Here is a 16398-nt window from a genome sequence, read left to right as displayed (position 1 = left end):
CATAGATTGATTCGTGCACTCATAACATGGTAGCTCTGAGTCAAAATCAAGTCATAGTTACAGCGCATAGCATACCCTTTTATAATGAGAAACAATAAAACAAATATTTTAAAAGAAAAAGAATATGAGCCACTTTCAAAAATCTAGAAAGCAAGACATACTGGCCCTGGGGACTATTACTTATTTCATTGTGGCCTACAGATATATCGCGGCAGTTTGGAAATGAAATGCCCAGAGAGTGGAGCTAAAACATTAATACTCTATCGCGTTTGAAAATAACATCCCACCTACACTAAACCCATCCCTAGACCTAACCATTAGTGTGACCAAAAGCAAACACAAGACGTATTTTGCCAGAGCAACTGTGCCATTGTAGCTTGCATCTACAAGTGCAGTGCTGTACCAGGTGCGCTACCGAGCAAGTTTACATCAGATAAGACAAATATATGAAGCTGGTTATGCAAACATCAAAATTTATTAGTTTATAAATCATGCACTGTGGTAAAAATGTTTGAGGTCATAACATATTGTGCAAGGAACCATGCAAAAATAGGTCTTTATTAATCAATAATCTGCCCCACTTTGTTACTGCAGTCAAGTGTATGTACAGGTAGCCTACGTTTTTGGGGGTTTGACAGGCATGTTTTTCCATTGAGCCAAACAACGCTTAAAGGAGTAGAGCCTTCTAGTGGCAGGTGCACATGCATTCACGATAATCTCCATTACCAAAAAGGCCAATACCACAACTATTCTGAAACCACCTTGGATGATTTAAATAAATCAGTGTACACATCTATTCTGATTACAACATGGTGACCCTGGACCTGTGTCTGCAAGACCAGCAAGGATTTAATGAAGGGACTGATACAGATGGACATTCATCTGACTATCTCTGTAATATGATTGAATATAGTGCATTAGCCTATAATAATAAATAGCTAATTGCTGGACAAGCACAGTTAAAAGTAAAACCATACTGCCGATAAAGAACCACAGGTTAATTACTATAGCTCTAAAGCAAACTAGATAGTGAATGAGATGGTGCAGTGAGATGAGTGCAGCGAAGATGCCCTCATATGAATGTTTAATAAGGATGTTGACGTCTCTCGTAAATAAAAAGTGAAGTGTTTGGCAGTGATACCTCGTGCATTTATCAATAGAGCTCTAAACAAAGACCCATCACCATCAATCCACTTAGCTGCATTCACACACCCACAAACACACACAGTGGCTGTGGATATTAATAATTAAAATGGTCATTAAGGTGACTGAAGAGTAGATAATGGAATGGGAGAACAGGAAAAGAAGAAGTGGGGGATAAGAAAGAGACAAAGAAAGAGACAGTAAAGAAGATGAATGCTGTATGACTTTATATGAAAAGACAAACCTATAGTAGTTAATCTGAAGGTCCTAATAAAACCCTCAGGTGTCTCAGTAAAATGTTTGTACAGTAGGACAAGGAAATTAATAATTTTATAAGGTAACCTCTCAGATGATAGACTGACAATATACTGACAATATACTCAATTCTACAGTAAGTTACAGGCATTTAAACAAAATTACAAATAAACTAAATAAATGCCCTTCATGTTCTAATCTTTGCATTCTCTACAGTAGCAACTAGATGTTGTTGGGTGAGCTCTTGTGCCATATTAAAAAATATCCTCCAAAATGATCGCATTACATTATATTTAGACTTTAAACTGTCTTTGGCTGCATCCAGAATGCGAAACCTTTGAGTAGGTACTTGTTTTAAATAAAGAATTACTTCATAATCGTTAAAACAGCATGTTATATAGTTTGAAGGTGAATGAAATCTGGACGTACTGTAATTGTCGTGATCTACCAGCGTCAGTTGTGTTGCTTCACACAAATTCTCTGTCCATGTGTCCATCAGATGCTCATATCAAAAACTCGCTGGAAGTAGTAAGTCTTCCTGGTACTTTTGCCTACTGTTTTTTTTTTATACTGCTACGGACATACTATTTCACATACTGTGTTTTGCCATCTTTATAGTAGGGAAGTATGCAATTTTGGATTCAGCCTTTTTTAATAGTCATATAAAATTATCACACCAGGGCACTTTATCATGTTTCAGTAGTCTGGTTCATAACAGTCAGAGGGGGAAGGTAGAGAAAGGAGAAAGGAAGTAGAAAGAGGTAGAAATGATCTTGTTTTCCCTTAAGACACTTTAAGTCAATCGCACACACTTATGTTTTCAGAAAGAGCCTCATTTTGTGGTGCCATCTTTATTTATTATTTAAGATTTGGAAATGGTGCTGCTTTTTGTTGTTGTTGTAACCACTGTAGAACTCCGCTTCATTTTATAAGCAACCACTTTTCAGGGACGTTATAATCCTTGTGCTTGTTATAATAATGTGCTTGGCTTTTCTAATGTAGTAAACTTGCTCGAGAGCCCACCTGGTACAGAGTATTGTGAAACACAAGTAGCAAAATAAAAAAGCTAAAATGACACTTTTGCTTCAGCAAATGCCTTTTGTTTGCTTTTGTAAAACTGACACTATTGTCAGGTTTATGGCACGGTTTATTGTAGGTGGTACATTATTTTCATACATAGTAGAGTATTAACCTTTTAGTTCCACTCACTGGACATTTCATTTCTGAAGTGCTTCAATATGTACAATATATGTAATAAAATGTTTCCAGATTCACGTTCATCTGTTTCGACTAAAACTAAACACACTTTTAGTGTCACCCACTGGACATTTTATTTTGTGCTGCGAAACATGCAAGAAGCAACGTAATATAATTTTGCTGAAATGTCGCCACAGGGTTTTCCAATGAGACTGGGATGTAACGTAGTTTAACAGACAGCTGAATTACTTTTAATACTATAATGATTCTATTAAACCTTCGTTACCCAATGCTGACCGTGAGTACAATGCATGTTTGCATGAGATCAGTCAGCTAGCTAAACGGACATGTAATGGCGATGGTAAAGGTCAGTGTTTTTGCCTGCTGTGCTACAGCGATGTAGGGGTCCGGTGTGAGATTATTAGCTCTGATCTGCTCTGACGGGAACTAAAAGGTTCTCCTTATCCTGGTGTCTCTGCTCTGTATAACACCAGTCACAGCCTGGTGGGAGAATACACACAAATACACACAAGACATGTGTGCTTTCTCTGTTGCCAGCTACTGTATACATTCAGCTCCGCTTTAGTGGTAAGCAATTATTTCACTTTATAAGATAGCAGTAGCTTGAAACCCTAATTTTTATTATTTTTTGTTCCTATATTGTGTCACTTTTCAAGTTTTGCATGTTAGAATATTTCTTCAATCATTCACTCTCATAAAAAAGATACAAAAGCAGTCGCTGGGGCGATACCTTTTCAGAAGATACACCTTTGTACCTTAAGCGGCCTGCATCCATATTGGTACCTTAGAGGTACATATTAGTACCCAAAAAGTACAAAAGTGTACCTTTTGAAAAGATACTTCCCCAGTGACAGCTTTTGTGCCTTTTTTCTGAGAGCATGGGTTATATTTCTATTTATTTATATAATCTGACATCACACATTTTCTGAATTTTATATTTATTGATGGCATATCGCATTTTGTTTGTGAAGATGTGATCTTTCTAAATGTTACTTGCAGGTGTGTTATATTTATTGTACATGTATTTATGATCCAAGGATATTTGTGTTATTGGGGACTTTATTTTCTTCATAATCATCAAAGATTAGACGAAAGTGTTGTTTACAAAAATTTATTGATACAAATCTTACAACACAGTTTTTTTTGTTGTTTTTTTGTTTCTTACACATATAATGGTGCCCTTGTGTGGCTCCCATGTGTTATTGTACTAACGATCAACACAAGATTTATCTTAATGTTTAAGTAAGGCTTTGGGCACTATCAGTCTCTGCACACAAAATGAATTTCAAGGCTGAGAATGTTTAATAAATGCCGTACAGATCGCTACAACACACTATGCATAGAGAAGTTAAATCGAATAACCGGAAAGTCAAATGGCATTTGAACAAATTATGTTATGTGAGAAATAGGAGATGTGTGAGCAGGTGATTGCAGCATTTGGAGGGCCACTAATGTGCCATCTGAAATTGGTGGCCATTTAAAAGATGAAGCAAAGGCACCCAAGCCGCTAGCTGCCTCCTGCATCACAAAGCCTGCAGGAGAATGCAGAATTAAACACAGATTGATTTCACATGATCACCCTTTTACACGCACACTCATTCTAATATGCATATGCAAACATGTACATCTACTAACAAGCTTAAGCATATACAACACTGCCAACAACTGTGATGTAAGTTGGAGGAATGCTTTTAACAGCTGGTTTTACCTCAAAACATATTGTGTTTTATTTAATCTTTCGCAATATTATTTGTCTTGCATGCATAAAGGGATTATTACAGAATACATCTATTTTGTGTCACTCCCAACTCGTCTAACAATGACCTATACTGATACTTATAACCACACAGATGTGACAGAAAACTTTAAGATGTAGAGACACACGTCTCCGTTGATTAACTGCTTTATGGTCATAGACAAAGAACAAACATTTGACACTGATGCAAGAGGTGGGCAATGTGAGAAAGATTGTGAAAAAATAACAAAGAAAGAAACATTTATATGTCTGAACCACTGTAATCAAGTCGAATACACATGCATTCATAGATGGATTTCAGTTTTTCTTGTTTGTGAGATTTCAAAGGGGAGCAATTGCATGCTATAAGAGAAAAGCAGGAAGGACAGGACAGTGTTTCAAAAAGAGTCATCTGTGTGAAGATGCAGTTTTAATTAACATTAATATGCACAATAAATGCCAGTTCAGTTCACACTAAAAACGATAACTATAAAAACAAATTTGGTGATAACTTAATATCCACAATGCTTTAAATGCTCAAGCTGGCCAAAGTCAGGTTGATTCTGATTGGCTGTCAAAGTTTTTATTGTTCATCAGCTAAAAAAAAAAAACATTCTTAAAGTGATTCCAACAATATTTGGACTTCTATATTCACATAGTACTGGAAATTAATAAACCTTTACAGCTTTTGTCATAGTTATTGTCCGTGGTGTGAACGGGTCTCAAGGAGCTCTTTTTTCCGGAAAGGTTTGTGCAAGAAAAGAAAACGTGTTGAATGGCTTGTGAGATTTAAGCCATAGATGACAGTGGGAAGAACTTGACGTGAGTAAAAGCATGGAAGAGATGAGAGAGACCCCTCAGAAAAGCACTATGGCATTAAGCCTTAGAAACTCACCGGGAATTCAGGAGGCAACTGTCTCAGCAAATCGAACAAAAATGCCACAATCTCATCGTCTTGTAGAAATTGGTGCAAATCTAAGTCTTCAGGGCTGTTGTAAATAAAAAAAACTTCTTTCTTAATGTCAGGAGGAAAAGAAGGAAGGTTTCATTCAATGTAGTGATTGTCTTTGAGACTGTTTATTTACTCATATTCAGACTGATGTAGGTTTATAGACAAGGTATTGAAACAAACATGAATAAATAGCATTGTTAGTATCGGTAAAACTAAACAACTGGTCCACAAGGAAGATCGTTGCATTGTCAGGTGCTTCAGTACAAAAGAAAAACAATATTATTATCAAAATATTCGTTTTAATGTCTTTACTTAATACATAAATACATGTTTATAAAGGACACATCTTCATAGTAGTCTTTGTAATGACTAACTTGCTACAAAAGCTGTACATGTACATGTTAGACGCATTTGAAAAAGGCTACAAATAGGCGAGCCGCCGTCCTTTGCTTCTATATCTCTGTCTATACCTTTTGCCAAGGACTGTGGCCAGATACTTCTTTACGGCCATTTGCTTCCGGTAGCGACTGTAGCTGTCCGTGAAAACCCCGTCCGAGTGACGCTTTGAGAGCGGCTCATTGTCGTCCTCCATCATGCTTCCTCCTCTGCGTTAGAGAAAAAGGACAAAGTGTTCTAGAACCCAGGATATTACAGAAACAGTCGACACTGACTGCGAAAAGAAAGCCCTGTCTCATGAAAATGCATAGCCTATCAATAGCACGATTTAATTGTTTATTTATTAATTGTTTTTGGTTGTATTTTGAATGCTATTTATACGCAAAAACTGAATTTGGTGTGCATATGATGTGCACATGTTTGACGTGCATACGCAGTTTTAGCGTGCACTTGATACGCACTTGCATATAATACACATTTTGGCATACATATACCCCTAAATGCACGCCAAAGTCCATTTTTTGCATATACGCCACATTGAAACTCGTACCATTGAAATACACATTCATAAAATCGGGTTTGAATAAAAGTCACATTTTTTGGATTAAAGTGTGCATATGTTAATCTAAAAATTCGTTTAATTTGGGAATATTTTTGGATATTTCGGATACGTTCTAGGATAGGCCTATATAAATTATAATAACTTGTGTGGAAAGTTACAGGGCTATTCACACAAATAAAGGTTTGCATTTAAAACCTTCGCGGGAGTTCTGCAATCCATTCGTTGCGCTCCATCGAACGCTTTTTAAAAGCGAGAACGCGTTTCTGTGTGAACGCCCCCTTGTTTTTCCCCCGTATTCTTCCACAGAGTGTTAAAAACCGGACATATAAAGCTGATATAGCGTTTTTTAATAGCACGGTCAAAAGTTGTAAGTGAAGTAAGGATGAGAGAGCGAAGAAGAGAGATGGAGAGAAAGGCATACTGTTCTTACCCCACGCGCTTTGCCATCAGAGTATGCAGGTATTTCCGCGCTGATAGCTGACCAAGCGCTTTCCTGTAGGCTTTATTAAACATCCCGTCAGCGTGCCTTTCCATCCTGGGGGACAAAATCACAAAACGATTGTGGTGCTCAGCTTGAGCTAATATAATGCAACTGACCTCATTTGTAAAAGCCTATCACATTTTGTCTTAGCAAGCAGAATAATGCAACCAGAGGAATCACATGTTGGGAATGCTTAGAAAAGAAGAAAGAAGGAGGCAATCACCTTTCCGATGGAGGACTATAAAAGGTGTATGCGTCTTGAGAAACTGAAGGAGAGCTTCTAATGGAGATCTGGTCTCTGTCAAAGGTTAGATCTGTTAATGAGTTTCCCTCCTCGTCAAATCCTGCAGTCTCCATTCTGTAACAAGACATGAAGTCATTTCATTCGCAAGTAATTAACTGTGAAGCAAGGTGACTTAAACGTGGTCTATTTAAATACATGCATAATTTATAAATGTTTTGTGGAAATTGTGTTTTTGCATTGGGACACGTGATAGATATTTTTGTTTATATTACACTTTATTATGCCGAGTAAGATGTCTTAATAAAATCAAGTTATAAAATTAAATCACACTTTTGATCTTTCAAATCGCTCGATTCTCCGCGAAACAATGCACGCTCATAGAACACGTTTGTTATTATACAAAAAGACATCAGTTCAAATTTTGAGCTCGGAAACTTAAACGCTTTAATAGTGTTATTGGCCGAAGTCTCCTGTACCTGTAACTCAACGGAGAACTCACGATGCATTGCACGAGCAGCCCGTAGATGAGAAGAGCAAGAGTCGTTTTGCTGCTGGTCATCATTCTGTATCAGATAAACATATAAATTAGAACACAGAGAAATCATTAGAACTTTAATTCTTCAACGTTCCAAATTGTATCGTTTGTCCCTCTATTAGTTTAATGGCAGTATCAACTACAACTGCTCCAAACAAATATGTACTCTCAAAACAGCCTACTTTTATGTCAAACCCGAATTATTATACACAGAATACCGGTCTCTTCCAGCAGTGGTTCACTTACCTTCTGCAGCGAACGAATGCGTTCTGGTAGAGACTGCAACTACAATCGAAATCTCTCTCTCTCTCTCTCTCTTTAAACTTTTCTGTGCGTCACTTTGTTATCCTTATGAGCACAGAACGGGGTTTTTTCTTAGATCTCTGTATTGACAGTCGAACGGATATGAAACGAGTTATCATTTGTCTTCATCTCTCATTATAGCATCGCGAGTTTTATTCTTGGAGCCCTTTCTTCTGGACCCTTTTCACTCCCCACTTTAGAGACTGTGTCTACGTCATCCTCCCTTATTATGGAGAGATCATGTATTTTTCCTTCCTCCAGACACAAACACATGGAGTTTCCGGGGACTTTCCATAGACATAATGATTTTAATACTGTACAAACTGTATATTCTATGCCCTAACCCTAACCCCCCTTATAGAAAATGTATTTTTACATTAAAAAGTAGTAAGTTGTTTTTCTAATGGGGACAAAAAAATGTCCCCGCAAGATAAAATAAAATTTGGGGTCATACTGATCCTTGTGGGGCGTTCTTATAATTTTTATTTCATATACATTTTATATTAATCTATAGTGCATGTAAATAATTTAAACTCTGTTTAATATCAATTAATGTTTAATATCAGTTTATGTTTACGTAGGATTCAAAAGTTTAAAAAAATACAGATGATTTGATGGTTCACCCAAAAATGAAAAAGCTGTCATTAATTACTCAGCCTCATGTCGTTCCAAACCCGTAAGATCTTCGGAACACAAATTAAGATATTTTTGATGAAATCCGAGAGCTCTCTGATCCTCCATAGACAGCAAGGGTCCGACCACGATCAAGGCTCAGAAAGGTACCAAAAACATCGGCAAAGTAGTCCATGTGACGTCAGTGGTTCAATCGGAATTTTATGAAGCCATGAGAATACTTTTTGTGTGCAAAGAAAACAAAAATAATGACTTTATTCAACAATTCATCTCCTCCGCGTCACCCCATAGCGCCATTTTGGAGAGTATCCACTGAACGTAAACAACGTATGCTGTTCTGTGTCAACAAGATTGAGGTCTCTGCAGAGCAAAAGTGGGCGTTTCTGACTTTTTGGGTGTTTTCAAACTGCTGGGTGTTTCTAAATCATGCAATCAAAATGAGCCTCCTTACCTAACCCCACCCCTAAACCTACCGTCACTATGACGTCAGCCAATCAGGTAACATGGTCTAAAAACGGCCCGATCTGGTGACTCTCATTACTTTCCTGCAGAGGCTTGGTGTCAGCCGCACCACGTACGCTGACACATACGTTGTTTACGTTCAGCTCAAAGCACGCACATACATTGTGATACTCTCCAAAATTATTAAAGTTTTTAAATTGGATGATGAATTTTAGCCAGCTTTTTAACATATTGGTAGGCTTATGTATTTTTAAATAAAACTGTCAAAATGTCAAAGTCCAGGTAACCAAAACGGTCATATTTTAAGGTCCAATTCTTACTATTAACTATGACTTTTGCCTCAAACTCCTAATTTGCTGCTTATTAATAGTTAGTAAGATAGTTGTTAAATTTAGGTACATGCAGAGTAAATTTGGCATCAGAAGATCCAAAAATGGCTAGTTGCGAGTCACTTACATGTTTATCCCCCCTATTTTTCAGCCTACAAAGCCGTTGGAACATTTCCCACTTTAATATAATTGAACTTCCTTTTTCGTTCATTCTAATTAAATAACATGAATGAATGTATTTTAATATTACAATCATAACTGTATTGCGTTTAGATGGAAGTGCAAGTGAAGTCGCTACCATTTTCCCTGCTATTTTCATGAACGGCACTCCATATTTTGAACCGAATATGAACTCATATATATAAACATATACTTTATGAACTCCATAAAGAGGAGAGATGCGCCTCTCAGGCGTGATTAAATACGGAATTATTAACCTGTTTCATTGTTATTTTGTTTTCAATACGATACCGATACTTTTAGAGGCCAGTATCGCCGATATCGGATACTTCTAAACTGAATTTTAAATTATGAAATGTATTAAATTATTTAATTTCTAAGAGTAAAATGGGTAATGATATTGCAGCTTATTAGGTTATATTTTTGTTTACACGTGGTTAAAATATGTTTACTGTAGTGGTAACCATGGAAATCTACAAACAGAAAGAGCTGAACTACAGTCACTTCAGTAAAATCATGGTTCCTTTTCATAAGGGTAAAATTAACCTTTTTATTCTGACAGTGTATGATTTATATTAACATTACAAAATAGAACATGATCAACATGCACTTTTAACTTTCAATTTTAATAAATGTGTTTATTGTTATGTAACTCAAACGTGTTTTTTCTGTTCCCAAAAACATCAGTGCTTTCCTATGATACTTTTGGGAAACGCAGCCCTGTTTGAATGCACTGTCAGAAGTAAGGGAACGCTCTGATTGTTTCTGTCTTACAACATTTGTGTGTTCAGATGAGCAGGAGAGTAGACAAGATGAGTTTAACGATGAGTTTTAATGGACGTCGGTGGAGAGACAAACAGCTTATCACTTAAGTAAATCGGCACCTAGGCTAATCAGATTTGCAAATAAAAATTCATTTTGGATTTATCTACCTTTGGAGTTAACACCGGAAAGAGCTATTTTAATTGCCTCTTGCAGTCGAGGGAGTAATTGAAAATGGAGCCATCAAGTCGGACAGTTCATGCCGTGGTGGCGCTCTTGTGGTGTTTGCTTTATTTATCGCAGAAGATGTGGATTTAGATGCAATATTTGTCAAATACAGGCTACACACGTTTCAGACGTTTACATGTAGCAGCAGAAACATTTTTAAGTCAGTATTTTTTTTTGTACTGCTTAATACAGCGCAAATCAGAAATACTGCAGACACAGAATATAGCATATTTGGAAATGGCAGGGACACTTTTATAATGATTTAGATACTGGAAACTGTAGAGAAACCTCCTAAAAGAATTCTGCTTATGCTGCATAAACCTCTAAGGTCAGCCCTAAATAAACACACACAAACACACACAGAGATATGTTGCTTATAGTTAATTATACTGCATCAGACAATGTCACAGTCATAACCCATCCAGTTTTGTCCCGTGCAATAACCCGTGTTTGCTTTTATGACTCATTTCAACATATGTCTCTGTTTGCCTTAATTAGTAAAATATGCTTGTGTCTGTGTTCTTTATGAGGCAAATATGACATTTATTTTGTGCATCAGGAAGTGTGCACAACATACTAGTGTCAACATGTGCAACTTGCTTAGGCAAATTATGGGTTCATTTTTTTCAAATTAAAAAGATATTTAGATTCTACATGCTCTGAGAACATTAACCTCTTCATTCTCTTGGTTTCCCACATCCCTGTGTTCAAATATCATTTAAATGTCAAATGATTCAAAATTAGTAAAAGTAATACTAATTATCTAAAATTAATTACATTTACTGCAACAAATTTACAGATCTGATGGAACTTACTGAATTCAATGCAACAAAAGCCAAGTCAATTTATTTAGCGCTATAGTGTATAGTCTAATTATTTGATATGTGGATAAAATTGTATGCAGTTTTGAGTTGGCATTATTAATTTGTAATGTTTTGTACAATACATAAGAGTTTGATTTACTGTCGAGCCTTGGTTATGTATATCACTGCTGCTGTTATAAATGATGCATATAAATGACTGGATTCTGGTCATTTTGGTAGCCCACTTTAAATGATAATTAATGGAAAGTCATGTTATAATATTTACTCAAGGTACGTAATACAAAATATCTTAAGTCCTCTAGTGTGAATAGTTCAGGCTCTTATTGTGCATTTTGATGGCAGGAATTTTGTGACTGTCTATTGAAAATGATGGATTATAGCACCATTCAAAGCTTTAAAACCTGACCGATAGCTAATGAAGAGATGATAAAATCAGGCTGATCATGTTTCTTGGCACTCTAGCTGCTGCATTTTGAACCATCTGAAGCTTATTTATCAAGCCTGCATGCATGGCATCTGCTCGGTAACTCATTACAATAAATTATGTTTTATTAACAAGGTTCGGAAGGGGCACGATCAGATAATCAGTCTGGCCCAGGTGCAGCTCGTCAGCTAATCACCTTAACAAGCACATCAGGTGTATATATATATATATATATATACAGGCAACTCACCTCTGTTCTATGACAGTTTTCCAGCATCCCGACTCCACCCCAACTCCGCACTCCAATCTAAATTTCATCCCATTCTTGGGATGAGGGGGGAGTTCTCTGGGTTCGGGCTCCATCCCGAGCTCGGAGCCCTCTCTCCTGACAGCACACCAAATATGCTTACTAATTGCCCAATCATTTAACATGTTAGTGCGAACTCGTGAATCTAGTCTTAAAGTCATGAACGCATTAATTAATTTTTCTGCATCAGAAACAGACAGAATGTATCTTAGTTTGGCAACATTTCTGAGTTGGAAAAAGGCAAACATTGGACATATCAGTACATCATTCAACTGGAATAACAGTGTTGTAAAAACACCAATCAAATTAGGCAACATACTTGGTCGGGTCATAGTTTTCACTTTCACTTGTGTAACGTAGCAGTGGCAAGGGTCTGAAGTCAAATTGTCAGCCAGTATTTTGGTACTGAATGACTCCTTTTTCTTTTTCTCCTATCAGTAAGTTCATCTGTTCATTTGAATGTGCATGACATCTTGAAAGTACTTAAGTATCTGTACTCAATTGAGCTTTCAATGTGGTAAATGTTTAGACTTATATATATATTTATGAAATTATCTGCCTAGAATCCTGCAAAGTTGATCAGCTGTATTGATTTCAGATATATCAACGATTAGGTCAAGAATTGTATTGGCATTGTCAAATATTTAGCTGCTGCATTCATATAATACATGCTTTCATTTCTCTTTTAGATATAGTATATTGGTAAAAGCCAAAAGGGGGCAGCAAAGTAGTGGTATTAAAAAAAAAAAAACTCAAGTGATCCATCTAACAGTTCATAGTGTTCACCATTTATATTTTTTCATAAAGCTCCCTTTATCACAATTAATAGTTGTTTGAAAAAGTTTGACATTTTTTAAACCAAAACAACCCAAGTACTGTCTAACATGACACAAGAGTGAAAAGTGTGAACAGAACACTGACCAACAACTTATTCAGGTGTTTGGTTTCTATTATAGTCAGATATTAACAAAAATAATTTGCTTAGCACATTTTGCTCTGTGTTGCTCTGCTCTGAAGCACTTGCTCAAGATTAGATTTAAAGTCAAGGCTGGGTCTGATTTTTGCAGGATGACATTCATAGACGAAGCCTTATCTGGACCAGATGATGTTTGGACCAAACAACATACTGGTTTCTCAAATGTTGACTAAGACAAATGGTGGTTTGATATTTAATCCACATCATATTTCACTTCAAATTAAACATTAGGTTGGTTATTATAACTGGGAATAGATGTTATGTTTATAAACATTGAGACAACTACTCCCATTAATAATTTTTTTTTTACATGTTTATAAGGTCTAAACAGCCATTTGCATTTTGATTGCAGGATGGGGGTCATAGTCATAGATCTCAAAATCCTCTGCCTGGAAATCATCAATTCATTCAACTTTGCGTTTGATCCTGAGTTTGGGGAACGGACGCGGCTCTCGCTGAATCTGTGGGTACAGGACAAGTGTTAGAGACATTCTTTCTACATGCTTTTTTCCCAAATATCCAGGCATTTTTATACCGGAATTTCATGTGGACAGTATTTATGGGTGAAGGTGATAAAATTCTAAGTCTAACACCTCCAGAAATACCTGTAGAATTATGCATGTTTAATTGTATTGAATTTATGCAACCTACCTGCTCTTTCAACGGCTCAATGTGATTGGTGTAGATGTGGGCATCACCTATAGTGTGCACAAAATCCCCAGGCTACAATGAAAGAAAAAAAAAAAAGATGAATTCAAAACATATTCAATGAGTTCTACTTTGGTTAGTCCATGAAAGAAATTAAATAAAATAGCCCGATTTTTGATTCCACAAGCTTTGTAGTAGTAGTAGTAGTAGCCCTTTATTGTCACTAGTCACAAGTAGCAGCGAAATTAGCCATCAACCTGTCCATACATACACAAACATACATACATACAATACAATATGACAAGGGGGTGGACAGGACAGGAAGACAGGGAATTTGAGGAAGAAATACAGCTTAAACATGAGGAAGGAGGGGAGAAAAAAACTATGACTATGCTCCTATGGGAGTACAGTGTGAGAACAGAAAAAACACCCCAGCAACAAAAGCACATAATCAATACACCATAGACATACGACTTGCAACAGGTTGGGGGGGGGGGGGGGGGTAATCCAGCTCCTACAAACAGCCATCCGGTCCAGCAGCTATTATCAGCGCCGATCGCAGACCCGCCTGTCGGACTGGCGGAACAAAGCGGCGAAGGCGAGGGATCGGGGGGGGGGGGGGGGGGGGGGGTGAATGGAATGTCTGTATATATGGGTATGTGTGTGATGTGAGTTCGTGTATTTGTAGGCCTGGAAATCCGCTCCGCTGGTATCCAAAACAAGTTGTCTCAGTCTGCAGATTGTGATAGCGACACAGCAATTGCATTGCCATGGAAACGGCCTTGATCGGGACCCAGACGGAGTCGACAGTCACCAGGTGTCTGTGGGAGGGGTCAGGAAGCAAGAGCGTCTCACTGTAGTGCCCTTCCGTGGGAGTTGTTTCTAGAACGACCTTGTCCGAGGCAGTTCTATTGTTTTGGGAAGCCGAAAGAGGATAAGATTGTTTGGTCTTGGTGCGAGCGGCTGCATACCAATTTCACAGCTCTTTTTGTCCATTCTGGTCTCCAAGTCCATCAATTTTTCTCAGCACAGCCGTCAGCTTCTCCGTGATAGAATCCATATTGCGGTTGATGGTTTCAGTCTCGATGCTGACCGCTCTGCCCACTGCTTCAATCATGACGGGCAGAATTGTGAGGCTTTGGACAGCTGTTCCCGTCTTCTGAATTCTCTGATAACCCAGGGAAAAGCCTAATCCAATCAGCAGAAAACCCGTTATCATGGCTCCGAATAGGTAGATGTCTTCAATGTCCTCCACGGAAAGAGCCGCCAGACACACGAGCCGCCATCTCTCCCATGCATCCATCGTGTAGCCAGTAGCGAACGTCCCGCCCAGACAATTGGGCTCCCCCGAGCCCAGGGCTCTTGTAGAGAATATGGTGTCAATTGCTTTGAGAGACCAGTTGATCAAATCCATGATTTTTCGGTTTGGAGAGCAGTGCAGAAAGAGTCTCTCAAGTGTTAGACAATTGACAAGACGAGAGAGCAAGCAGGGAAGATAAGGGGAGGAGAGGAGAGAAAAAGCGTCCGCCTTCGCAGAGAGCAAAATGAAACCATAAAACACAAATAACTTTTGTAACACTTTATTAACTAAAACTAGACAGATTCGATAATATTTTATTTTATTTATTAGGTACACAAAGCTCAAATTTCCTTATTAAAGCCTAATAAACCAAAAAACGAGCCGACAGGAAACATCTATGTAGTACAGTATTGTTTCTGTTTGCAATAGCCCTGCTGTGCTGTAACATGGTGTGGTATATGGGCAACTCGCTGCCCTCTCATTCACTGATCTGCTAACTGCTGTGTTATGCTCACGTGTTCTGATAATAATAGCTTTCTAGGACTAAACATTATTTGGATAATTGGTAAAAAAATTTAAATAAATCCCTAAATAGCCCTACTGTTAGACCTACCTGAAAATCTAAAAAGCTATTTATTTCATTTGTATCATTATTATTTATTTGTGCTATCATTAGTAATTAGTTTATTTGTTTCTTATTTTATCACTAACTGCTTACTTGTCATTTTTTGTTAAATTCAAAGTTTGAAATCAAGCTATCTTGTACTACTGCAACAAAATTACCCCACTGTAAAATCAAAAATACACTGAGTGAGCAAACATTTGTGAGATAGCTATTCTGAACAAAATTATAAGTGTGTGTGTAGGTGAGAACTGACTACTGATTAATCTAGGATTAATCTAGTTTTGTCTGTGACAAAATGCTACAGAGCTCTGAGCACCAGAACGACCAGACACAGGAACAGTTTCTTCCTTCAGTCAATCCATCTCATGAACACTCAATAAATAAACGTGGAACACACAACTATAATACACTATCCATTCACCACACTCACTTATTCTATTTTTATTTTCTCATTTCTAATTTGCACATACTTGACCTGTACATACATAGTTGTCTATATTGTATATTGTGTTTTTGCTACTTTGTACATTGCCTATTTGGTTAATTGTTGTTATTCTTGTTTCATCTGTGTCCTGTTGCTGTCTTTCTGTTGCACTGTGGAGCTTCTGTCACTACAACAAATTCCTTGTATGTGTAAACATACCTGGCCAATAAAGCTCATTCTGATTCTGATTCTGATCATGTAATAAGCAACACTTATTACTGGTTTTTGTAGTATTGTTTTGAATTGATCTCATACGTGTGTGAAACTGTGTTGTTGTGTGTGTGTGATGTCTGAGAGCAAAGTTTGGTTTTTCAGCAAGATTGAGTTGTTTTGAGTGTAGAGCTTCATTTTGACCTGAATATAGAAAGTTTGGGGAATTGATCATTTCAAGA

At 37.3% G+C, this 16398-nt stretch overlaps 1 protein-coding gene across 1 annotated transcript; it reads right to left on the bottom strand.

Annotated features, from left to right (window-relative positions):
- Window positions 1–3719: 3719 nt before the first annotated feature.
- LOC306878408 (glucagon family neuropeptides-like) lies at window positions 3720–8781 on the bottom strand. Its single transcript, XM_079430756.1, has 7 exons — window positions 7768–8781; window positions 7463–7549; window positions 6966–7100; window positions 6692–6796; window positions 5774–5908; window positions 5247–5340; window positions 3720–4148 (listed from the first exon to the last, which is right to left on the bottom strand). The coding sequence occupies exons 2-7, from the start codon at window positions 7546–7548 to the stop codon at window positions 4140–4142; spliced, it is 564 nt and encodes a 187-aa protein (XP_079286882.1). The 5' UTR covers window position 7549; window positions 7768–8781; the 3' UTR covers window positions 3720–4139.
- Between the last annotated feature and the right edge of the window lie 7617 nt (window positions 8782–16398).

The sequence above is a fragment of the Barbus barbus genome, assembly GCF_936440315.1.
Source record: "Barbus barbus genome assembly, chromosome: 2".
Taxonomy (NCBI): domain Eukaryota; kingdom Metazoa; phylum Chordata; class Actinopteri; order Cypriniformes; family Cyprinidae; genus Barbus; species Barbus barbus.
This window is presented reverse-complemented; position numbering and strand designations above follow the sequence as displayed.